The sequence below is a fragment of the Jatropha curcas genome, chromosome 2, assembly GCF_041381405.1.
Source record: "Jatropha curcas cultivar XTBG-Jc1 chromosome 2, XTBG_Jcur_1.0, whole genome shotgun sequence".
Lineage (NCBI taxonomy): Eukaryota > Viridiplantae > Streptophyta > Magnoliopsida > Malpighiales > Euphorbiaceae > Jatropha > Jatropha curcas.
The window spans coordinates 26827875-26851114 of record NC_143152.1 but is presented as its reverse complement, the minus strand read 5'-3'; the positions used below and the strand labels follow the sequence as shown (position 1 = coordinate 26851114).

At 33.4% G+C, this 23240-nt stretch overlaps 4 protein-coding genes across 7 annotated transcripts; 3 read left to right on the top strand and 1 right to left on the bottom strand.

Annotated features, from left to right (window-relative positions):
• Nucleotides 1-242: 242 nt before the first annotated feature.
• Nucleotides 243-8011, top strand: SAC8 (SAC domain-containing protein 8). Of its 3 annotated transcripts, none has more exons than XM_089718607.1 (20): nt 244-608; nt 845-919; nt 1109-1236; nt 1349-1440; nt 1973-2030; nt 2626-2682; nt 2883-2916; nt 3072-3152; nt 3245-3351; nt 3879-3965; nt 4064-4141; nt 4387-4451; nt 6059-6157; nt 6272-6371; nt 6501-6609; nt 6705-6772; nt 6845-6964; nt 7075-7161; nt 7602-7668; nt 7761-8011. In XM_089718607.1, the coding sequence occupies exons 1-20, from the start codon at nt 452-454 to the stop codon at nt 7886-7888; spliced, it is 1797 nt and encodes a 598-aa protein (XP_089574733.1). In that variant the 5' UTR covers nt 244-451; the 3' UTR covers nt 7889-8011. The 3 variants fall into 3 exon arrangements, 2 of the variants coding, with proteins under 2 accessions (XP_089574733.1, XP_089574732.1); XM_089718606.1 differs by having other exon boundaries at nt 6705-6777; nt 6871-6964; XR_016319798.1 differs by lacking the exons at nt 7602-7668; nt 7761-8011 and having other exon boundaries at nt 243-608; nt 6705-6777.
• Nucleotides 8012-9232: 1221 nt separating this feature from the next.
• Nucleotides 9233-10867, top strand: LOC105646575 (PHD finger-like domain-containing protein 5A). The gene is made up of 2 exons (XM_089718605.1): nt 9233-9385; nt 10138-10867. Exon 2 carries the CDS (start codon nt 10167-10169, stop codon nt 10497-10499), a length of 333 nt encoding a protein of 110 aa, XP_089574731.1. The 5' UTR covers nt 9233-9385; nt 10138-10166; the 3' UTR covers nt 10500-10867.
• Nucleotides 10868-14018: 3151 nt separating this feature from the next.
• LOC105646576 (protein RESPONSE TO ABA AND SALT 1) lies at nt 14019-15163 on the top strand. The gene has a single exon (XM_012232444.4). It carries the CDS (start codon nt 14169-14171, stop codon nt 14865-14867), a length of 699 nt encoding a protein of 232 aa, XP_012087834.1. The 5' UTR covers nt 14019-14168; the 3' UTR covers nt 14868-15163.
• A 274-nt stretch (nt 15164-15437) lies between these two features.
• On the bottom strand, nt 15438-22627 carry ACX4 (acyl-CoA oxidase 4). Of its 2 annotated transcripts, none has more exons than XM_020684328.3 (13): nt 22609-22627; nt 21427-21531; nt 21069-21175; nt 20817-20894; nt 20581-20704; nt 20367-20440; nt 20212-20271; nt 19963-20072; nt 18264-18423; nt 16472-16548; nt 16213-16384; nt 16041-16133; nt 15438-15785 (listed from the first exon to the last, which is right to left on the bottom strand). In XM_020684328.3, exons 3-13 carry the CDS (start codon nt 21117-21119, stop codon nt 15654-15656), a joined length of 1131 nt encoding a protein of 376 aa, XP_020539987.1. In that variant the 5' UTR covers nt 21120-21175; nt 21427-21531; nt 22609-22627; the 3' UTR covers nt 15438-15653. The 2 variants fall into 2 exon arrangements, with proteins under 2 accessions (XP_020539987.1, XP_012087835.1); XM_012232445.4 differs by lacking the exon at nt 22609-22627 and adding an exon at nt 22278-22452.
• Between the last annotated feature and the right edge of the window lie 613 nt (nt 22628-23240).

The window sequence follows — 23240 nt, the reverse complement described above, 5'->3', positions numbered from 1 at the left end:
ATATTTGAAATTGAATTATTTTTTATGAATAAAATTAATATTTATAAATTCAAATTCTAAATCTCTTAAATAAGTTGAAAAAAACAACAAACTAGTATTTTATAAATTTTAAAATAACTAAATTTTAATATGATTTTTTACCGAATAAAATAACTTTTAATATATTACATTAAAAAAATGTTATTAATTAAATAGAAACAATATTGAGTTTATAAATAAATTACTTTGAATAAAGTCGGGAATGATATCAAGCGATACACAGCTCATTTCAACTCTTCTGCAGACGTATCATAAAGCCCCAAAAGAAGAGACGGTCTCTGTTGGGCGGAATAGCTGTTTTTTTTTTTCATGACCAATCTTCAGTTCCCATGAAACTTTTTAAAATTTTTCTTTTCCGATTCTCTAACACATCAAGCAACGATTTATAGCATTCTCTTTCATTTTTGTGATTATGGAGATTGTCTCTTCTTCTTCTTCTGTTAGATTCAAGCTTTATGATCGATTGGAGTTGCAGGAGTTTCAAGACAAGTACGTGATCAAATCTTTAGAGTCTCCTGATAAAGGCTTCTCGATTGACCGAAGAGATGGCAACATAGAGTCAATCAATGGTAAGAGATTTGAAATTTTGTGAGAATTCGGATTTTTGAGTTTTGAGCTCCGTGCTAATGGCTATTGAATTTGAGTGAAAACGGTCAACTGTTAATTAGACAGTTACATTTTTATTTCATTAAGTGGCTTCACCTTTACTTGGCCTAAACTAGCTGATAGGACTAATTATATATTTTGTTCACATTTTTATATGTAGAATAGAAATCTTTATTTGTTTTTTTTGTTAATTTCTTAGATGAGACTGCTAATGGAAGTCCGTCCAAAACATCGACAATCTATGGGGTTGCTGGTACAATTAGACTTATTGCAGGTAAGCGCTCTTTTTAAATTGTAAACCAAAACGTGATCCTGTTAATGGTTATGTGCGTGATTAGATTGAAGCACAGTAATTTTTACTGTATCATGGACTGGATTTTACTAACTACTGTGAATCTATAAGCTTTTCTCATGGCCGTCAGAGGTTTTTTTATATCAAGTTTCGCTTATATTATTGATGCAGGTACATATATACTTGTAATAACTTCTCGGAAGGAAGTTGGAAATTTTCTTGGTTTTCCAGTTTTTAGGATAATGTCTATGAAGTTTTTGTCCTGCAACGAAGCATTAAGATTTTCGACTTCTCAAGAAGTAAGGTTTTGCTTCTTCTGCATTTGTTCAAAGGCTCATCTTTTGAAATTTTGGATAATGGTTTTTCCCCCTAAGATCTTGTTGATGATGATTATTGTTATTTATAATTCAGAAAAGAGATGAGGCTTACTTTATGAATCTGTTGAAGACGGTGGAATCGAGTCCTGGCTTGTACTATTCATATGAAACAGATATAACATTGAAGTAATCTCTTCTGTTCCTGTTTACTACCTTTCACCATGCTCTTGACTATGTTGTATAAGATAAGTTAATCTATCTAGTGCATGAATTTAAAACACAATTTAATTGATATAGCGGAATAAATAATGAGTGGAAGTAAACATGGTGCTAGTTTGAGAATAGAACTACATAAACAAAACTCAAGTACAAGAATCCGTATTAGGAAGTCATAGACTAGATCTTCCACTCATTTTCTTTTCACCTCTTTCATGGGGGTGGCTTTTACTGGGACTAACCAACATTTGAGTTAAAGACGGAGAGAGAATCTATTCTATTTATACAGAATCTAATAGACATTCTCATCGCAAATCCATTACATAAATGGTGACATAAACTCAAATTGGACTCAACAAACAATCACATATATGTCCTTAAAATTTATTTATTCAGTGGTGTTCGCAAACCAAAATAACCCACCACTAATGAAATCCCAAGTCAAAATTTCAAATTGGATTCCAATCTAATTTTAGTAATATTCATTTATTTTGTGTTCCAGTTTACAGAGAAGATGTAAATTAACAGATGGGTGGATGGCTAAACCAATCTGGAAGCAGGTTAGTATCCACATTAATTATATTGTTAAATCATTATCTGAAGATAATATCTTGCGCAATTGACACCCAAATAATGTGATTTATTTATTTTGATGATGTGCTTAATGGGGTGACACTTACTGCTGTAGTAATGGGTGTCAACTTTTTCTGTCAGTCAATTTGAGTTGCTTTATTTCTGTTGTTTTGAAAGATTCATGGTAGACTGGTGATTTATGTTAATTTAGCATTTGATTCTATTTGAATCAGTTATTATTCTATAAAAGATTATATATTACATACTGGTTTCTAAACTTTAATGTTTATAGAATACGTACTTTGTTAAACTGAGAATAGAATAAGCTCTAGCAGGTTCTTACGAAATATAAATATGATGAATTAAATTATATGTCTACATTCTTAGTAAAATTTTTTATGTTTGTTGTAAATTCTTTCCATTCATTTGCACCATCAGCTTAGCTGAGGATTTTCAACGGGATAAGGAACAATGAAAATACTTCTGATCATTTCATTTTTTGTTATTCGTCTTCAATTGCAACCATCTGCAGTTATTCATCATTTGTTATGGTTGTTGAACTTCCACAATTCTGCATTTCAGGCTGACCCTAGATTTGTTTGGAACAAAAATCTATTGGATGAACTCATTGAGTGCAAGGTAGATACTCTACTTAATTAGAAAAGCAACAAAAAACAGAGCTTCTGCAAACATTTTTGAAAATGCATTTCTTGTTTGCAAAGAAGCAAAAGGTAGAATAGAGTTTTTTTCCAAATTAAGCAAGAATATTCTAGTCAATTCTTCAATAGGATCAATAGATCATTTTCCTTTTTCTTATCCAATCATTTTTATTTTGGCAGCTTGATGAGTTCATCATTCCTCTGTTGCAAGGAAATATCCTGAAGTCTCTGATATCTTATGCCAATTATTTAAATTTATTTCTGTCTGCACATCTATTATATGTTAAAGGAGAGTAAAAACACTGAATCACATTAATTATATCCCATTTCAAAGATTCTTTCTTCTGTTCTCATTTAACCACAATTCACGCTTTGGAGCTGCACAACTAAAGCTGAATGAGACAACTACAACTATTACATTAGTTTCAAGAAGGTGCACTCGGCGTCTAGGTAAAATTTTACAGGGTTTAACAATACTAGGTTGCCCATGTGGCTGTATGCAAGCGGTATATATTCTTAACTATCGTAATATGGTGGCCTAGGAACAAGAATGTGGAGAAGAGGAGCTAACCTTGAAGGAGATGCTGCTAATTTTATTGAAACTGAGCAACTGCTGGAACTTGAAGGTTTCAAGTCCTCGTTATTGCAGGTATATTCTGTCTTTTAAAGTTTCGAGATTGGTTGTGCACTTTAATATAACTATATCTTGAAATGGAGGATCTTTACCTTCTCCATTCTTCTGCTTCAAAATTGTAGCATCAGTAAAATAGACACAATAATTTATTAATGTATATGCTTAAGGTAGTGAATGCATGTCCAGTCAGAATTGTTTTATCAGTCCGCAAAATGCCCTCTTTCTAAATTTATTGAATAGAAAGGATAAAGATGAATGAATATTTTTCTTTCAACTTGCTGCATATGTTGTATATTTCAGTTTCTTTGTTGTGCAAGTAAACCGAACATGTCCATTTTTATACCTCTTTCTATCATATGGAATAGATTTAAGTTGAAGAATGATTATGTATCCTTGTAAATCTATCTCAACACTCAAACCCTGACTAGAGTATCTTGACTCATCATGTCATAGCTTTTTCCACAGTCTCATTTGATCCTCTAATGCAGGGAAGACATATTTGTTTCAATGTGTATGATAAGTATTTCTTTGACTTTTTTCAGGTTCGTGGTTCAATTCCTCTTCTTTGGGAACAAATTGTTGACTTGAGTTATAAACCACGTCTTAGAATTATTAATCACGAGGAAACGGTATGTGTGTACCATAAAGCATAATAGAGCTCTTTTTTCTTTCGATTTGTCATGGTATTTTCCTATTTATGCCTCTGTATTCTTTTGTTCTCCTTAAGTCAAAAGTTGTGGAGCGCCATTTCCATGATCTTCACCAACGGTATGGAGACACAATGGTGGTTGACTTAACTGATAAAGTAAGGCCTTCCCCCTGACCTTGTTCACTCCAGTGCTCAAATTTTAGCATAGTCTAGTAATGATGTAGTCTAAGAAGGTAGATTATTTGGCCAGGTGAACAAGATTATAAACTGTTTCTTTTAAAAGCTAATGAGATTACACAGGTGGCCTTTGTCCACATGTGCTTATAATCATGCAAGGCTCATTTCATTTAGAATATCCAACATTTATAGAAATTTGCTATTTGCTTTGTTTACCATTGCAGCATGGTGATGAAGGGAAATTAAGCTCAGCATATGCTGCAGAAATGCAGAAGCTTCCAAATGTGAGGTGAAACTCTGCACTTCTATATGTGGATATTTTGTCTGTGATTGAGTTTTTAATTTTTACTGTTTCCTATGAGATTACCTATACAGAAATCTGTCACCATTTTCACTTTGTCATTGTTTTCATTGATGGTTATTGAGTCATGTAACTGTTGGCTGCTTGCAAGGCATTTTTCTTCATGGCTCATTTTTGAAATGGTTTGATTATAAGTAACATAACCAAGCGTTCGGTTCTATTAACCTAAAGAGGTCTATTGACTGCTTTTGTGTTATTTAGTAACAACTTTTGTTGTGAGCATAATCATCGACAAATTTATTGGACTTGTGTTTTCAGGACAAAATGTGGAATTACAATTAAAATTTTAAAACAAAATTAAAATGAATTATTATGATTTTATGCTTGAAAAAGTTGACCACCAGCTTGTGATAGGGCTTGTAAGTGGTATGTAGGACCTGGTGCTTTGAGAAGAAGATGCCTTGACATTTGTGATTGGATGTCTATGTACATGCAATATCTTAATTGGGCATGTGGGCTTCATTGTTGAACTAAGCAAAAACTTTAACAATGGCTTTGCAAATTCTTTTTCTCCTTCTTTTGCTTAATGCTTTACCATCACTTCCTTTAAAAGTCAAATTCATTAACTGAAAGTAACTTGGATCTTAGTTCCCCAGTACAATGTTAAGAAACTCTACCAACTAGACTGCCTAGCACAAAAACATTTATATTGTTTTAAGGGAGAAGAAAAGATGGAAATTTGTTTTGTTGGGAAGTGCCTAATGAAGCAAGAAAATGTATTTTAATTGCTCAGTAGAAGTCTATGTAGGACTGCAATCAGAAGTTTGCAAGAAGTTATTTGTTTTGCAGTTATTTTGTTGAAGCTAAGCAAACAGGAGTGCTTATGACTTCTGATTACATTGTTTTGATCTAGGCATGACCACGGTTCAATTTCAAATTGGAATCGAACTGAAACCAAACTGGTTAAAGCCAACATCAAAATGTAGTCAACTGTTCCCTGTCTCAAACCGTAAACGAAACCATGTGTTTATGGTTCAGTTTCGGCTCTTCATATTTTGAAACCAAAACTAACGATTTTGGTTTAAAACTGGTGGGTCCAGTTTGCAACTTTGAAAAAAAATATTTCTAAAGAAATTCCTAATATTGTTTTTTATTTTATTATAATGTTTTAAAATAAAATTCAAAACTTCTTATTGAATTGGTTTAGTATTTTTCAATAGTACTATTTATTATTATTATTTATTCAAGCTACAAAATTGAAAACAAGAACTAAAAAGCTTGAAAATAATTATCTAATGTTGGCTCCAAACCGGAACGGAATAGAAACTGATGGTTCCAAAACCGTCTTAAAAGCCCCTCAAAGCAGTTCAGTCCCGGGAACCAATGGTTTTGGAACCATGTTTATGCCTATTTTGGTCATATTGTTGTGCCCATTCTTTCTGATTTGCTTTCCTCTTCTCAAATGGTGTAGGATATTCTGGATTGCATTTTCTGATTTGTTACTGTAGCATACTAGCATTCCTCTTCTTCAAAATTTGTACATATAAGAAAATGTAATTTGGGATTTGACAATATATTTCTCATGTTCATTGCAGATATGTGTCATTTGACTTTCATAACATTTGTGGCAAATCAAACTTTGATAATCTACACATTCTTTATGATCAAATCTCGGAGGATTTCAGAAGTCAAGGGTAATAATAGCAAATGAATTGTATACATGGATTCTTATTATTAAAAATGCCATGATCCAGTATCCTAGCTATCCATAATACTGCTTTTTAATCATTACTCTTCCAGCTGAGCAGATATTTGATCATAGACGTAGAAGGAAACATACTAGATGAGCAGAAAGGAATTATTAGATCCAACTGCATTGACTGCCTTGATCGTACAAATGTTACCCAGGTTGGTATAGTAGTATTAGCACGGTTGTTTTTCTTTTATTGTAGTGCTACTATTCTTGTTTCATGATATATGCTAATTTTACGTGAGATATGCTGTGTTTTCTATTTATACAAAGCTCTTATGTTTCAGAGTTTCCTAGCTCAGAAGTCTTTAACTGCACAATTGCAAAGAACAGGAGTACTTGCTTCTAATGAGTGCATTTCTATGTTTACTGAGGATTATGGAAAGTTCAGAACATGTATATAACTTCCTTCTTACTGCTGCAATCTTTCTATGGTGATTTTCTATGCCTAGATAATTTGTTTTATTTCCCTTAATTGTAACTGTCATCAGTGTGGGCCGAGCAAGGTGATGAGCTAAGCCTTGAATATACTGGAACTCATGCCTTGAAAGGGGACCTGGTTCGGTAAGTTGAAACAAAAAGCAATGTTCTAGCAATTACTTTTTGTTCAATTAATGTTCTATTTGTGTAGTTTTGGATATGTTGTCATTTCTGCAGATATGGAAGACAGACTTTAGGCGGAATAATCAAAGATGGATTAAGTGCTATTTCAAGATATTATTTGAATAATTTTCAAGATGGAGTTCGGCAGGCAAGCTACCCCTTTATGTTTTTAATTTAGTACTGTTATTCACTTGAAGAGAGCCAGGCTCTTGCTATACATCCTTGAAACTTGCTTAAATAAATTTCACATGTTTTCAGGACGCATTGGATCTTATAAGTGGCCACTACACTGTCAACAGAAATGGTCCTTCACCGTTCCAGCTTAATGGATTCGAATCATTCTCTGTATGCAAATATCTTTCTATTTTTTGTATTTAAGCATGCATGTCCTGATATTCTTTAACAGAACTCCTTTTCAGATTGTATTAATAGAAAAGAGCCCTTCACTCTTTTTTAACTCTTTATCAATTTGGTGGTAGTTTTCTTTGAACTTTTTGTTGCTTGCCTACTTATCCTGTTTTCCAATTCTGCATTCTATTTTACATGCTTGTAGATAGACCTAGCCACGGTCCAATTCCGGCAAAAAAATAATAATAATTTATTAAGAGTTTTGCTGCATTGCTTCTGGCCGGTTTGGAATCGGACTGAACTGGCAGTTCTGAGCTGGGTTCTGATTCTTCTGAACTTTGAACCAAAAATTCACTTTCGGACCTGGTTATGGTTTATGTAGGCATATTTTGTTTTTACCAGACAAGGGATCTGATTGACAAAATGAAATATTGCAGTATCTCCCAGTCGCGTCAGCTTTGCTTATTGGAGGGTTAACACTGACTTCCTTGACTGCTCAACAAGGTATTACTATACTGTTGTTTTGGTTTTGTTGTTCCGGAGTTTTTCTTTATTATTCCAACAAGAGATGATATTTGATCCTATTTGTTTAACAGTGGGGCGAAATGCGCAGCAGTATGTGTCTACTGTGCTGTGGGCTGGAGTGGCTGCTGGAGCAATGGCTATTGTCAAAGCTAATGGAAGGCAGTTCTGTTCTAGGCCTCGCTTGTGTAGCCTATTATAAGTGTAATAATCACTAATTGCACTTGAGAGACTTGTAAGATACATATATTATATATCACTATTAGAAATGATGATCATTTTTCTTCGTGCCAATAAAAATTAGTCATAAATAATCATTCCTTTATCTGAATGACGTGTCAATTATCCAAGAAGAAAACATATAAAGATAATCAGCATGTACATGTAAAACAATATCGCTAATACAGCATATGATCTCCTTTTTGGACTTATTTGGCTCGTGGGATTAAATAACAGGGAATACAATACATAGCTGTCTTACGGAATAAAATGCTCATTTACTCGCTCTACAAAATTTGCATTTGCTTAATTATGAAAAATATTTATTGATCATAGGAGTTTAATGAATAAAGTCGATACAATAACATATAAATCTACTTACCCAACTAAATAAAGATTATTTCCTGAAAACTAATACTTACTTCGTCGCATTTTATTTGTTTGTTATTTCTTTTTTAAATGTTTTAAAATGTTTGTTAAATTTTTCAATTTATACATGTAAATAATTATTTTTTTCATTATAACTTTTATGATTTTTCATTAAATGAAGGATTTTTATTCATATCTTAACGAGTTAAAGATTAAAAATAACTTTTGTTGATTAAATTCTTAATATGTCTGTTTTATCAAACTATGTGAACAAAATAAAATGGAAGGAGTAATATATAAATCTTATATATATATTGTTTTTATAATTATCATGTCACTTATATTTCTCCTGTAATGCACTACACATTGAACAAAATTATATTATCAATATAATTCATTTCTATTTTACAAAAATATTTTTATCTCAATAGAAGATATTATTAGCGATCTCAAATTTAATTATATTGTATTTTATAATAAAAATAATTGTTTTAATTTTATAGTCTCAAATGTTTTTCAAGTAAACTAATTTAATACGAACTAAAGATTGTATATTAATAATTTTTTAAAATTTTCAAAATAGAATAAATAGTTAATGTATTAAAAATTAATACTTTTCCTACGATCTAGTATATTTAATTAATATTAATTATTTTTACGAATTATTATATAGGAATCTTATGAAAAAGTAAAAAAAAAAATATATTTTTAAAATGTAAATAGAATATTTTAGGGCATCCAAACAAGAAAAAAAGAAACTGTCATTATAATTTGGGACGAACTGACTAATACTACTCCATTAATTATTTTTTAGTTTCTTGGCTATTCAAATCTCATCGTGAACCCTTTCAAAAAACAAAAAAAAAAAAAAAAAAAAAATCTCATCTTGAAAAAAAAGAACTCCCAATCCATTTTTTTTTTTCAAAAAAAAGGACAGAAAGGTAATTGTATTTAAATACAATGCTCGTGTATGAGTATAACGTTTCCCTTCTCTGACAGGAGAAAGTGGGCGGCTCGTTTGACTCAGAAGAACGAACAGTACCAAAAAATTGGAAAAAACAATAATCGGAAGAAGATAACCAACGAAGATCAGGTTCGAGTTCTAGCCATTGTAAGTATTTACCATCTTAAAGATGAAATTTTATTGTTTTATTCGTGTTTCTAGTTTAACAAGTACTGCATTTACTACTTTCTCAAAATCCTATGTAGTGAAGATTTATCTCTTGTTTGTTTTCCCGGAAGATATTTCACTAACAAGCACTAATTGTTGTCGTCTTCAGCTTCAAAAGGGTGAAAAAGTTCAAAACGACGCTAATGCGCTAGTAGAAAATTATGAAATTAAGCTGTCTAGGTTGGTTTGACTCGTTGTTTAACTCGGTGAAATTAAAAATCTTTCCTACGAGATATAGACGAATTATAGGCTCAACTTGATTTGGTTATTGATTAGGCTTTTGTTTCAGCTATTCAAATTTTAATTTAACTTGTAATTGGAAACATGGACTAACAGCTTCTGACTTGTTCTTAATCTTCCATGGGTATATTGTATGTGTTATAGTGCACTTGTCAGTACTTCGCTGATTATTCTTTGCAATGAAACTTGTGATCACAATTGTAATTTATTGAGAAAATTTGATTTTGGTAGCAAAGTAGAAATGGAAAGAATAGCGTCATCGGTCTAGAAAATTTTATTTTTCAGGGTTTTGTATGTCGTTAATCATTAGAAATTTTGAGTAATCAATTTTTGGCTTCATTATTGAGTTATTGGCTAGAATGCCAACTCATGATTAGTTTGTTATTTGTAAACTCAATCACTAAAATCAAATTAGTTTCATGTTCTTACAAGTAAATGTATGATGCATGCAGAGAATTTGTAGTGTGGAAGTTCAGAGAGAATGGCAAAGCATCATCCTGACTTAATCATGTGCCGGAAGCAAGCAGGGATTGCTATTGGACGGTTATGTGAGAAATGTGATGGAAAGTGCGTAATTTGTGACTCTTATGTGCGTCCATGTACGCTAGTTCGAGTCTGTGATGATTGTAACTATGGATCTTTCCAAGGTCGATGTGTTATCTGTGGAGGAGTGGGTATTTCTGATGCTTATTATTGCAAAGAATGTACTCAACAGGAGAAAGACCGAGATGGGTGCCCAAAAATTGTCAATTTAGGAAGTGCAAAAACAGATTTATTCTATGAACGGAAGAAGTACGGCTTTAAGAAAAGATGACAAGCAGGGATAGTAATGTTTTTGGCATGGTAAAATTAACAAATGCCTATTTCTAATTTTAATTTTTTCAACTGAGATTTTGATTTGCAAGGACAGGCTCAGAGTTCATGTCTTACATCGATCAGATCCCAGAATTGGTAATTTATTTGGTTCCTTGTGTTAGCAACTTGGGATGTAGAGTATTTGTCATTTTATGATGTGGGGTAAGCTTAGGCTTTCAATTTTGTTGGAAGGCACTTGTCTTGTTTTAGATGATTTATGATGTTCTTGTGAGCAAGGTCATCTCCGCAATTCAGATGTCCTCATCTGGATCAGATGAATTACATTTGTACTTTTGTGCATTAGATCAGCTTCTTATTTATGTCGCATTTGAGTTGTGAATTGTGACTTCACTCAATGTTGGCAATTTAGCAGCTACCTTTGAATCATTAATTGTGCATTTTGAAGATTATTTTCATGGGCTGACTTCAGCTCTCTGATTCAGTGATTGAAAGTTGTTTCTTTCCCCTATTATTTAAGGGCAAAAGCAATCTGAAGTCTTGCTTGGGTTAGAGTACTGTTAAAACAGGTCTAACTCCGCAGATGGCTCGGGGTTGCCTAATATTTTTTTCAGATCTGAACAAGAGAATTGAGGATCATTTTCAAGATGGACATTTTTTCCTGGCACGTTTTGAGAGCAGGCCCGTGCGGGCCGAACTAGATGGATCTATGGACTGCCCGCTTTAGGAGGTCAGAGAAAATTACATTACTGCAGGCAGAACTTTAAAGAAAGAGGAGAGATTTTCACAATAGTGGGCCTGATTTTCTATAATAAAAGTACATCAGATTTCCTATTTTTTTTAAAATGGATATGTTCGCCCCCGTCCTCAAGTGTGCTGCGGGCCGAGTCGAGCTTGAACATTGAAAGTTCATTTTTTTAACAGGCTTTTTGACTCGGTCTGTTTTGAGACCGAGCGGGGCTGCCTGTTTTGACATTACTAGCTGTGGAACATCACATTATAACTGGTGTAAACTAGCAGTAGCTTGAGTTTCATGCTCAATAAAGCTGTCTTTTCGGATTGTTCTGTTCTCATTCTCAGTATCAATTCCAAGGGGTAATGTTTTTAGTCAGGATGTAAATGAGCATTTTGTTGGTAATATGTTATTAACACCTTCGATTTGAAAAATATTCATCGAAATCAAATCAAAATATTTGAAGCGAATGGTTTGAGTAAATTAGATTCATAAGATAATATATCAAGTTAAATTTAGTTTAATTAGGTATTTTATTTAATTTTGGGCTGACTTTATCGAGTCAAACTCACGGGTCATTATTCAGAGTTAAGCTCGATAAGTTAAAATTAAATATACATCCATATAAAATTATTTCAATTTAATAGATTTTGAAGTCAAATTCAAATTTGGCTCATTTATGATTATTTGCAAGTTTGACTACTTCTGATCTGACCTCACAACCAGAGCTGGGCTTGGCTCATTCAAAGTTGTATTTGAAACATTTTTCTGCACATCCCTGCTTCAAGCGATAGGAATTTGACTAAAAATAACATGGCTCGTGCGGGTTTGCTTTGCTTTGAATCCAACAATGTTACTTTCTTCGTCCAATTTAATATGCAATTCTTAAGAATTTCATTGGTCTAAATCTGTTACTTTGAGGAAATTCAATAGCATCATTTTTTTAATTTTATCATTACACAATAATTATTTTTACAATTTCAACTATTTTTACAATTTTTTTAAAACTAATTGTTGATATGGGAGTAATTAATGAGGAAAAAAATAACTTAAATCAAATGATATTTTATTATATTTTAAATTATTAAATTATTTGTTGAATAATATGTGAAAAAACTTAAGTGAAAATAAAAATAGGATAAACCATCTGATATATCCTAAACTTTATAATTTGTATTGATTATATCACAAAATGATTTTAATCTTCGACTTCACAATTTGTATCAATTGTACCCTAAAATGCATCAATTGTACCCTAAAATGATCTTAATCCCTCGTATACTCCAAAATGACATTTTTATTAAAATTGCATCTTAATTTTAATTTGGTAAAAATTAGATAATAAAAAATAATATATTCAACCAAAATAAACCAATTAATGAACTAAAACAATTAAACAAAACAAAATGATTAAAACTAATAATCTCAAAGTAAGAGATAAACTTATAGATTGCAGAAGAGAAGACAAGATCGATGGCCAAATTGGAATCCCTGGCGCTAATGGACAGGGTTCGGTGTTGGAAATGTAATCTCCTTTCTCTCGATAGGCCATTAATTCAATTATTTCTCTAACTCGAGCCAATTGAGAGTTTTTCCCTTTGTCTAGTGGGAGAATCAGACGGCGGTTTCTTAGAAGAGCGAGTGGAAAAAATTTAGATCGGGAAGGAGAAGGAGATGGAGGCTTCTTGTTGGGCATCTCAGTAGCAACAAGTTCGAGTCGGGTTTGAGACCATTCTTGAGCTTGAGATTGGATTATCGGAACGAAGATACGAAGAAAGGCGCCTCTAGTTGTCTCAAATTGCAACGGAGGAGAGAGGCGAGAGAGGTTGCTAACTTGTGGGACTTAAACGATGCGTTTTGTGCTCACCACTTAAGTAACTCAAGCTACAGTGTGTGTCAAATATATTATTTTTTATTATCTAATTTTGAGTTTTGACCAAATTGAAATTAGGATACAATTTTAATAAAAATATCATTTTGGGATTCCTGAGGGGTTAAGGTCATTTTGAATACAGCTAAAAATGGTTTTATATCTAATGCTTCCTGGGCAAGTGCTATTATCAATTTCCTTGCCGCCGCAAGCAAGTGATTGGCATGTTTAAACTTGCGGTCCACTAATTCTTTGTAGCTAATATCTAGAAACTTCTGGTACTCGGCCAATAATTGAAGTTGGATATCAGCTACTAGGTATTCCTTACTTCCTCGTAATGGAAACTTTAATGCCACGTAAGATAAGAACGAAACAAACAAAAAAAACTGACGTCTTCCAACCCAACTTGACTTATTTTTTTTGAGCCATTTTGCAATTCCACAGAAAATAAAATAAGAAAGAAACAAAACTGACGTTTCCCAGTTCAACTTGGCTTTCTATTCTTGAGCCATTTTGCAGTTCCGAGACGTGGCGCTACTGCCACGCTGTTATTTGGAGACCAAACCCTAACCGCTGTTGATAAAAAAAATAATATCCATTTCCTAACCACAGTCTACATTTCAAACAAACTCCACCGTTCTTGACTCGGTGTTTAATAACTGTCTTTCCTAGGGATAATGGTTTTTCTACAAGAATCTCTACCTTCCTTGTCTACTTCTAACTTCCACTTGACCGACTCCTTTTATCCTTTACTTGCGTGCTAAGGTAGATAATTTAAGTATCATGATAAAATCCGACTTCTCTATACCTAGTATATGAAAGAATTGGATACATGGAATCAATTCATGAAAAAATATTTTAGATATTTTTTTTCCAACACCATTCAGAGTTCTTTTTGTATTCCTTAACTACGAAGTTTCAATTTGTTTCTTTTCTTTAAAAAAAGAAAAAGAAAAACCATTCACTATATAATAACAGAGCGGAGCAAGGTCACACATACCAGATCATTTATCTTCCTTTCTTTTCGGCTTCTCTTCTTTTTACCGGCTGGTTCTTCTGGTAATTTTATGCCTCACGGATCAGGAAAAGGAAGAGGTGACGCCAATGCTGGGTCGTTCGAGGAATTTTTTGAAGGATGGCTTGTACGGCAGGAGCACTATCTCGACGAACTTCTTTCTGTTGAGCAACATTATCACGAATCTCGCGATGAGGATCTAAAAGATCTTATTGCCAGAGTTCTATCTCATTATGAACAGTACTATGAAGAGAAGTCTCGGATGGCTCAACGAAATGTCTTTCTTGTCTTTTCTCCGCCTTGGTTCACTCCATTTCAGCGTACCCTTCTCTGGATCGCCGGTTTCAAACCGGCACTGACTTTCCAAATAGTTAATGGTTCGGTCAACGATTTATCTGAAGATCAGAGTCAACGGATGAGTAGGTTAAATGAGGAGACTACAGCGAGTGAGAGAATATTGACAGATGAGTTAGCGAGAATTCACGAGAGTGTAGCGTCGCCGCCGTTGCTGGATTTGGCGAGACGGCAAGGGAGGGGGAGGTGGGAAGAAGACGAAGTATCATATAAATCGACGATTGGTTCGGCGATGGAGTCGCTGGTGGCGACAGCGGATCTATTGAGAACAAATACGGTGACTAAAGTGGTGGAGATACTGAATCCAGTACAGAATGTGAAGTTTTTGAGTGCAGCAACTCAACTTCATCTTAGAATTAGAAATTTGGGTTTACAAAGGCAACGTCACAGATGTTGACAATGAAATTGCAATATGTTCGAGAGAGATAGGGTAGCAACAATGGTCAGTGAAGCTTCGTTGTCTTCATAATGTTGATATTTTTCGAGCTCGTGGGTAAAGCCATTGAGGTTTGATTAGAGGTTAACGGTTACCTTACAGATAAATTAACAGAGGTTTGATTAGAGGCTAACGGTTACCTTATAGATAAATTAGTAGCGTGTGCTTGTCCTGTGCTTATAGTCTGTACTCGACCCTAACGCCACCTTCGCTATAAATAAAAAATTAAAAAAAAAAAAAGGTTATAGAAGATGGAAGAGGTCCGTCTCGTGTATGTTAAAGCCACCCATCGGTCTGATTCAAACTAAAATCAGACTGGTACCTACTCGGCAGAACTGAACTGAAATCAACAGTAGTTTCAATTACGCACCAAACCAAATTATTGGTTCGCAGAACCAGTTCTTATCCGAAGCCATCAATTCAGTCAACTAACTCTGTATTCAGATAGAGCTACCTTAGTTCAACGAGCTATAAAAAATTAGCGAATTCCAGTATATCTATTAACTCTGAACCAGCTACAATTTCCTGCCATGAATATAATCCAAAGTTCTAGAAATCAATTCTTTTAGGTCCCCTAGCTGGTAATTCCAAACCAAGGCCATGAGCAGAATTTCGTTAACTTATTTCACATGTCATGTTCTATATTGTAATATTCTATTCTATGATTTCCCTTTTTATGGATCATTAAGTTGCTTTCTTGAATGGCAAAAGACCTTTGTAGCACAAAAGCAGAACCTTGTTTGTAATTCAGAGGCGGCTTTGCTTGCTCACTGCTGCTGGCTTAAAACTGGCAATCCCGGTGACTTCTCTACCAGTTACCAAAGTGTTTATGTCATATGTGCCTTCATATGTGTAGATGGGTTCCAAATCACAGAATGCCTGCGACATTACCGTGATAAACAAAAATGTTAAGTTTGTGAATATGGATAGAACAAAGCATCAGCCTCGTGCTAACAAAGAGGCAGTCAATTAGGTTTGTTGCTGAACATTTATGGAACTAAGTATAAAACACAGATCTCGTAAACTATGAGGCAAGTTCTTTTCCCTTTTATATGCAGATCATACTAATCTCACCAATTTATCATGTCTAATAAATAAGAATTAATGTTTCAAGAAAGAAGAGAGCATGAAAACCTTGGCAACTAGAAAATCAGACAATATTCCATTGCCACCAAGCAACTCTCGTCCAATAGAAGCTGTCTCCCTTGCTCTCAAAGTGATCCATGCCTAAAGATAAAAACAATATCATGACAAATAGACAATAAAAGAGTAAATTTACTGCAACATTCTGTATATTAGATCATACCTTTGCCATGCTTGCATGTCCAGGAGTCATTTTACCCTTTTCATACAGCTTGCAAAGGCGCCACCCTACGAGTATCATTGCTTGAACGTTGCCAAGCATGTGAACTAGTTTCTGTTGGTTTATTTGGAAAGCAGCCAACGGTGCTCCAAACTGTTTCCTCTCTTTTAGATACCTGTAAATCAGTTAAAATGAAGAAAAGGATGCTCAGAGAATGAACACTAAAGTGAAATGCAACAGAGCTATGGACATACCATAATACCTGTGACACATGTCATAGATTCCCATTGATATGCCAATAGGCTGCCAGGCAACCATTACACGTGAAACAGCTAGAACCTGGTTTGAATATCAGTAATCAGAGAAGTGCTGACACTTTCCCCAAATAACAATAATTCAAAACTTCTTACAACATAAGCATATCATGTTTCACCATTAGTACATAGTTCACCAAACTGACCATTCAAGCTTGATTATGAGAATTTGATTTTTTTTTTTTTTTTCTTTATCTAAAGAGCAAACCATATACAAGACAAGTGCCACAGAGGACTTACACAAATCCATCTTAAAAATGTATGCAGGAGCCATGTCAAATGCAATGCTGGGTGACATTTTGAAGGCAAAGCAATTTCCAAGTTATGCCTACTTTCGTTACAGGCCGATAGTAGAGGAGAGATTAAAATTTCCACGCGAACTTGGGTGGTTTGAATCTCAATAGTATCATTTGGGTGATGTGAATATGATGGCAGGAGCCGCTATTGAGTCATAATAAGATCATTTATGTGATATAAATATGATGGTATTAGAGGTTCATCTGGTCGAATGTGTTATTAATGCCAGATTGACATTGTAGTTTTGAAATGAAAGTTGAAGAAGCATCAATGGTGGCATCTTTCCTACACAGCAAGCAAGCTTGGTAGCCATTTGGCTAAATTGCATTGCATTCTATTCAGGCAAATGACAAGTGTGCGGATTTGCAATTGTAAAAACTTTAAAAAGTTCTCCATTCCTTCAACATAAACAGCACATAAGTGGATTATTCCAACTAGGGCTCTAAATAAATCAAGCTATTCACAAATGATTCGAGGCTCAGTTCAATAAAAGCGGGGCTCAGTTTGAGTTCAATTAATAAATGAACTGAACTCAAAAAAATTTTAGACTCATTTAATAAATGAATCAATCTTGAACATGAGGTAGTTCGGCTTGATAAGTCTTGTGAGCTGTCTCATTCATAAGACTAGCGAACAAACTCGTGAACGAGCTCATTTAATAGGTTCATTTATTAGACTCATGACCTTGCTCATTTAATAGGCTAGTGAAGGAGCTCGTTTACGAATTTATTTCTACTTATTCTATTTTATTAATAACCATTTCAAAAATTATTGTATTAAAAAATTGCTAAATTATGATATGATTTTAAGTTAGTGGTTACAAAAATACAACGAGATGAAATTATGATTTTATTGTTGATAATATTCTAAAAAAGAAAACATGTTCTTATGCCAAAACTACATAGATAAGGAAATAGCTTTCTTTTGTATTGATAATGATAACTAGCATTACAATTATAAATATTATTCTAATATAATTATATATTAGAATACCAGTTACAACTATGATAATTGGTATTATAATCACATAAAATATACTTATATATATATATATATATATATATATATATATATATATATATATAAAATATTTATTATAACAAATAGTTCTAATAGTATTGTAATTATGGTATTTCTTATTTATTAGTAATATTTATGGATAATAAAATAATTATTAAAAATAGTAATAAGATTGATTAGCTATTATCGAGCTCGAGCTCTGAATCAGCCCAAATACAGGCCTAAACTAGAATTTTTATCGAGCCTAAATTCGAGGTCGAACTCAAGCAAACATAAACGAGCTCGAGCTTCAAAATGCTCGATTGAGATTGATTCGTTTACAGCCTTATTGCCAACTAGGAATTTGATGATAGACCAAAAAAATGCAAAAAATACATAAAAAATTAAGGCCGCAATCAAAGTAAGAAATCATATCAGTTGTACCTTACTTGTATCTTGAAAGGAGTTGACACCAGGTAACCTGTCTTCATCAGGGACAAAAACTCGTTTCAACAAAATATCTCCATTCTGGACGATTCTCAAGCCAATTTTATTTTCTATTTTTGTAACTGTTAATCCTGGGGCATCCTTCTTTACAATAAATCTGAAACAAATAGCAAAAGTAACTTATGTAAAGAATACTGCCAACAAAGATGAGAATTGTTCATTGTACTGTTCTGCAAACAAAAGCAAAAGGAGGACAACAACAAAATATGGAATTATAATCCCGGCATATGGAGTAGCACTATAAATGGCCTAACTTACATAGCAAATAAAACTACATGGCCTCAACATATCAAACCTAGAGACTAGAAACAAAAGTTATTTTACATATTCCGAGCCACCATAAATTCTCAGTTTTTACAGTATCAATTCCTTGAAAAGTCAGCAAGCTCGTTCAAGACAAGCTCGGATTGCCAGATATCAGCTAAAATCGGCTTTGAACCAAGCACAACTGGCACTATATTTATCAAGCTGACACCAAGAGTTCAGTTAGCATACTCATTTACAGGCTAAATAGAGACACAAGGTTTGGGAAACAAGAGATCTTTATCCATTAGCATTAATTAGAGGATACTTGGTTCAGCTGATTGATGCAGAAGATAGCCAATTCATACCTAACAATTAGGTTTTAGGTGTTTTGTAATGATTTAGATCAGTGGCAGAAAGTTGATAGTCCCAATTAGCTGTTAATTTCATCATTTACATTTCGAAACTTTTTTATATTAGCTGGTAGCTGATTTACATTTATAATATATTTGAACTTCCTTAACCTCATAAAAATAATTACTAATAAACTTATTCTTTTTCAAATTAATATTTTTTATCATTATATTTATATAAAGATCAATAAATTTCTATTGAATATTATTTTTAAAAAATAATTAATTAATATTTTTTATTTGTATAGCACATTAAATTAAAAATTAATTTTTCACCTTAAGAATAAATATATATATATATATATATATATATATATATATATTAGACAACATATTATATAAAAACGACTACACCCTTAATGGTTATTTACATTTTAATAACAACTAATACCAAAATTTTACTAAACACCAATGTTCACCAGCCACCAGCTTTTATCAACTATCAGTTGTCAGCTAGTATGAACAGCTAAACCATACTAGCCTTTATTCATATTATTCATATCCTGTAACAGCACAAAAAAATGCATGTGGATAGTGGGCCTCCGCAAGTCACTACTCATATAGCAGCCAATCTAGGTATCCCTAAAGACCTAGTAATCTTAACTAGGATACATTTTATTAACTTGTACCTGCACCTCATATAATTTTTATTATGTTATAGTGCATATGCATTCATCAAAAGGAAGTCAAAGAATGTCATGGACAAGGACAAAGTGTAGTTTATTTGCACAGATATGTAGTGTCCAAAAGACACAATTTGGAATCTACATGTGAAAAATCAGGCATCTGCATACATCCACTGACATTCTTTGGTGAACATGCATTCATATCTGATTTAATTACTGCACATCTATAACGACTTTGGTTTCCTGCGAATCTTTAAGCCAATTAAGTGAAATAGAGCCCAGACATAGGCATAATATCAACAAATAATTGTCATGCTAATCATAGGACACACTTTGGTATAGTAACTGACATACCCATTGATCTGATTTGTTGAGGTATTCCTAGCAAATATAACCAACAAATCTGCAAAGGTACTGTTTCCTATCCAGCGCTTTTGGCCTTCAAGTACCCAACCTCCTTCCACCTGATCATCCCAATACAAAAGGGAGAAAAACATGTAGCATGAAATTCAACACTATAGTAGCATGAAATTCTACGCTATAGAAAAGAATACAAAATAAGTATTTGAAAAGGTAAAGACATATAAAATCAATAGCTCAAACCTTGTTCGCTGTAGTTTTCAAGGCGCTTGCATCACTTCCATAGTCAGGCTCAGTCAAAGCCTTAAGAAGAAGGAAAGCATACCTATGTAAGTTGAATGTACCAAAAACAAATACCAAATACAAACACTACCCATAAGCCAAAGGAAGCCACTTACCCAACAAGCTATAGTACTTAACTGAGCCAGAGAAGGTAAATATTTCTGCTTTTGGACCTCTGATCCACAAAGTGCTGATATTGACAGTTCAGAGAACTTAGATCAGGTAATATTTTATCAGCATTTTGATTTAAGAGGAACACTGTCACTGGAAACAAAATCCAAGAAACTATGATGATAACAAGAAGCGAGGAAAATGCAATCTCAATTTCACCTATGGTGAGCATTGCCAGAGATGAATGCACCAAAATGAAGGTAGAACAGCTCGCATCAACTCTAGCAACTTCTGCTGTAGCAATAGCACTTCCAGCGAGCGACATACCAGGACAACCGTAACCCTGGGATTGAGAACTGTTTAATCATCCAATTCCATGTGGTTTCCACCTTTGGGAAGAAACAAAACTATATATATAGACATAGAACTAAAAAAAGCAAAATATGAAAAGATACCTTGATTGTGCCACCAGCAATGCGCAGGGAACCAAGCTTGGGAATAACATGAAAGGGAAAACTTGCCTTCTCCCAGTACTAAGGAAAATATAAATTACATAACAATTGCTTTATTTCTGAAAATATCTCCATGTAATCCATAAACGATAATCAAAATGAAATAACAATACAACACCTTAGCTGTCACATACACAAAAGAACTTAGCGACTCATATTGCTAATGAAAATTTGGGGGTATTGTTCGAAACATACCTCTGCCATTATAGGAGCTACTTCCTTTTCCATACATTCTCTTACTTTCATTCTAACAGCATGCTCCTCGGAAGTCAGGAGGTCAGAAAATTGGAAATAGTCGGATGCTGCATTTTTTCAAGACAAATTTAAAAATAAGCGAGCAAAATAGCATGAATTCTCTTTAAAAGTAATTGTTACAGAATTGTATCAGATTTAGACTCAGTGGCGAGATAATTCGTGTAGAAAAACTGAAATCAATCCAGTGCTCTATTGATGCATGAATTGCTTATGGAAACTACAGAATGTTAGCATGTTATTAAAGCCCAAGATTATCGTATTACATTAAAAATACATATCTAATTATCTATGTTCTTACTGCAAGGAGGAAATATGGATGCTGGAGTTGCTTGAGGAAATGCAACGGAAACATCTAACGGTGGCAAGTTAAAATAAGAACTCTTTGCACTTTCTTCAAGATCAGCTGCGAAAAAAATGACACACATACTTAATGGACAACAAGAGAATCTTACTTCCAATCATGTGCAAAATTCAATCACAAAGTTAATAAAAAGAACAGGATACGATAAAGAGGAGTTCCAGGATAATTAAAAGAGCATCAAGAACAAAAATGAAGTAGTAACAAAAAGGAAAAATGTTAAGTCTTTTTAAACGTACATACTGTGCAACAAACCTAATAAATAGAAGCAAGTAATTCCTCAGCAGAAAATTTTTGAACGGTAAAAAAAGGGATTTTAAAAAATATCCTTATCTCCATAGAATTGAAACATCTCGTTAATGCCCCTTCCAAAGACATTCATACAATTGATTAAAGCGTGTTAACTATCTTTTTATCCGTATTTTGAGCTAGCTTTGCAGATTCTCTCAAACTAATTGCGAGCATCTATACAATCCTAAGCCTAAAAAGCTTCCACAACATTTAATTTCACATCCACAGATCTTTATCTCTACCATAATAATATTCACACCTATCACAAGAAAGAAGCAGCCACAGGCCTTCAAGTTTCACTTCTAAGCTTTTCAAACTTAAGCTTGATTAACACAAACGGTAAATTCATCGTTTCAATAACACATACCCAGTACCAAACAATTAAATAATCAAAGGATCATTCCTCCTTAACGAGGAAATTGAATATAAAGCAAAAGCATACTCGAAGTTTAAAATCGATAATTAGCGATGAACATTATGGAAATGAAAAGGGGGAAAACCTCGATTTTTAGAAGAGTGGATTGTCATGATTGAAGATCGGGGATGATTGCTTTAGGGTTTATTTACAAAGACCCAATGTGCAGAGTTTAATGGAAGAAGAAAGGCAGACAGTAGTTTTATTGAATTGGATCATTAAGATGTAACGACGAATTAAAAAAGGAAAGAAACTTCCAACTGAAAAGTCATGGTGAGATGTGATTGTTACAGGATAAGAACGGCACACAGATTCATGCCCGGCATAAACAAAACTGTAATAATAATAAAAATATAATATCGCGTCGAACCGGCCTCTGGTCAAAGCTTCCCGCTAAATGTTTAACTGACATTTACCTTACCCGTTAGGTTTGATAAACCCCAATGCATCGCAATCAAAGAAAATTGGGAAAGTCCATCATGAAGATTTTACTATAAATTACCATAAATTTTCGATCAAATCTTTAATATCTAAAATAAGAAATTGACAAAATCAAATAAGTTTTACAGTAGTATAAAATTTTGGTATTGGAAGAGTGAGAATTCGAAAACTTATATACTTTGATGTTTTGGTTTCTTTTGTAATTGGAAATGTGATTTAAGTTTTTAATTTTTATTCACAACATGTTAAATTGTTGAATTAAGGTGGAGTGATACAGAAAAGGAAAGAACACGAGGGATAGATGAATGGGCAATATTGTACTTTTAGAAATTTAATGTACAGGTCACGTGATAGGGTGGGGAGTGAGGTTTTTTTTAGTACTCCTTGGTTTAATCCTCCAGAGCTGAACAGCGTAGAGTTGTTTTTTCTCTTCCTGATGATAACGATTGAATTTATATTCTCGTGTTTACGAAAATTGGTGTTGCAAACCGCCTCAATTATTTATACGGGTGATCACTTATTCGCCGAAAAGATTTTGTCCATGTGGACATTTGATTAGACCAAAAAGTGGACCCCGCTTCCTTAAATCATTCTGGTGGCCAACTCA

Coding starts and splice junctions, on each gene's coding strand:
- ACX4 (XM_012232445.4), bottom strand. CDS start 22,305: ATGACAATCCACTCTTCTAAAAATCGAG. Junction 21,176..21,426: donor ATCCATATTTCCTCCTTGCA/GTAAGAACATAG, acceptor GAAAAAATGCAG/CATCCGACTATTTCCAATTT. Junction 15,786..16,040: donor CTGATTTTCTAGTTGCCAAG/GTTTTCATGCTC, acceptor GTAATGTCGCAG/GCATTCTGTGATTTGGAACC.
- LOC105646576 (XM_012232444.4), top strand. CDS start 14,169: ATGCCTCACGGATCAGGAAAAGGAAGAGGTGACGCCAATGCTGGGTCG.
- SAC8 (XM_089718607.1), top strand. CDS start 452: ATGGAGATTGTCTCTTCTTCTTCTTCTGTTAGATTCAAGCTTTATGAT. Junction 920..1,108: donor TACAATTAGACTTATTGCAG/GTAAGCGCTCTT, acceptor TTATTGATGCAG/GTACATATATACTTGTAATA. Junction 7,669..7,760: donor TTCCTTGACTGCTCAACAAG/GTATTACTATAC, acceptor TTTGTTTAACAG/TGGGGCGAAATGCGCAGCAG.
- LOC105646575 (XM_089718605.1), top strand. CDS start 10,167: ATGGCAAAGCATCATCCTGACTTAATCATGTGCCGGAAGCAAGCAGGG.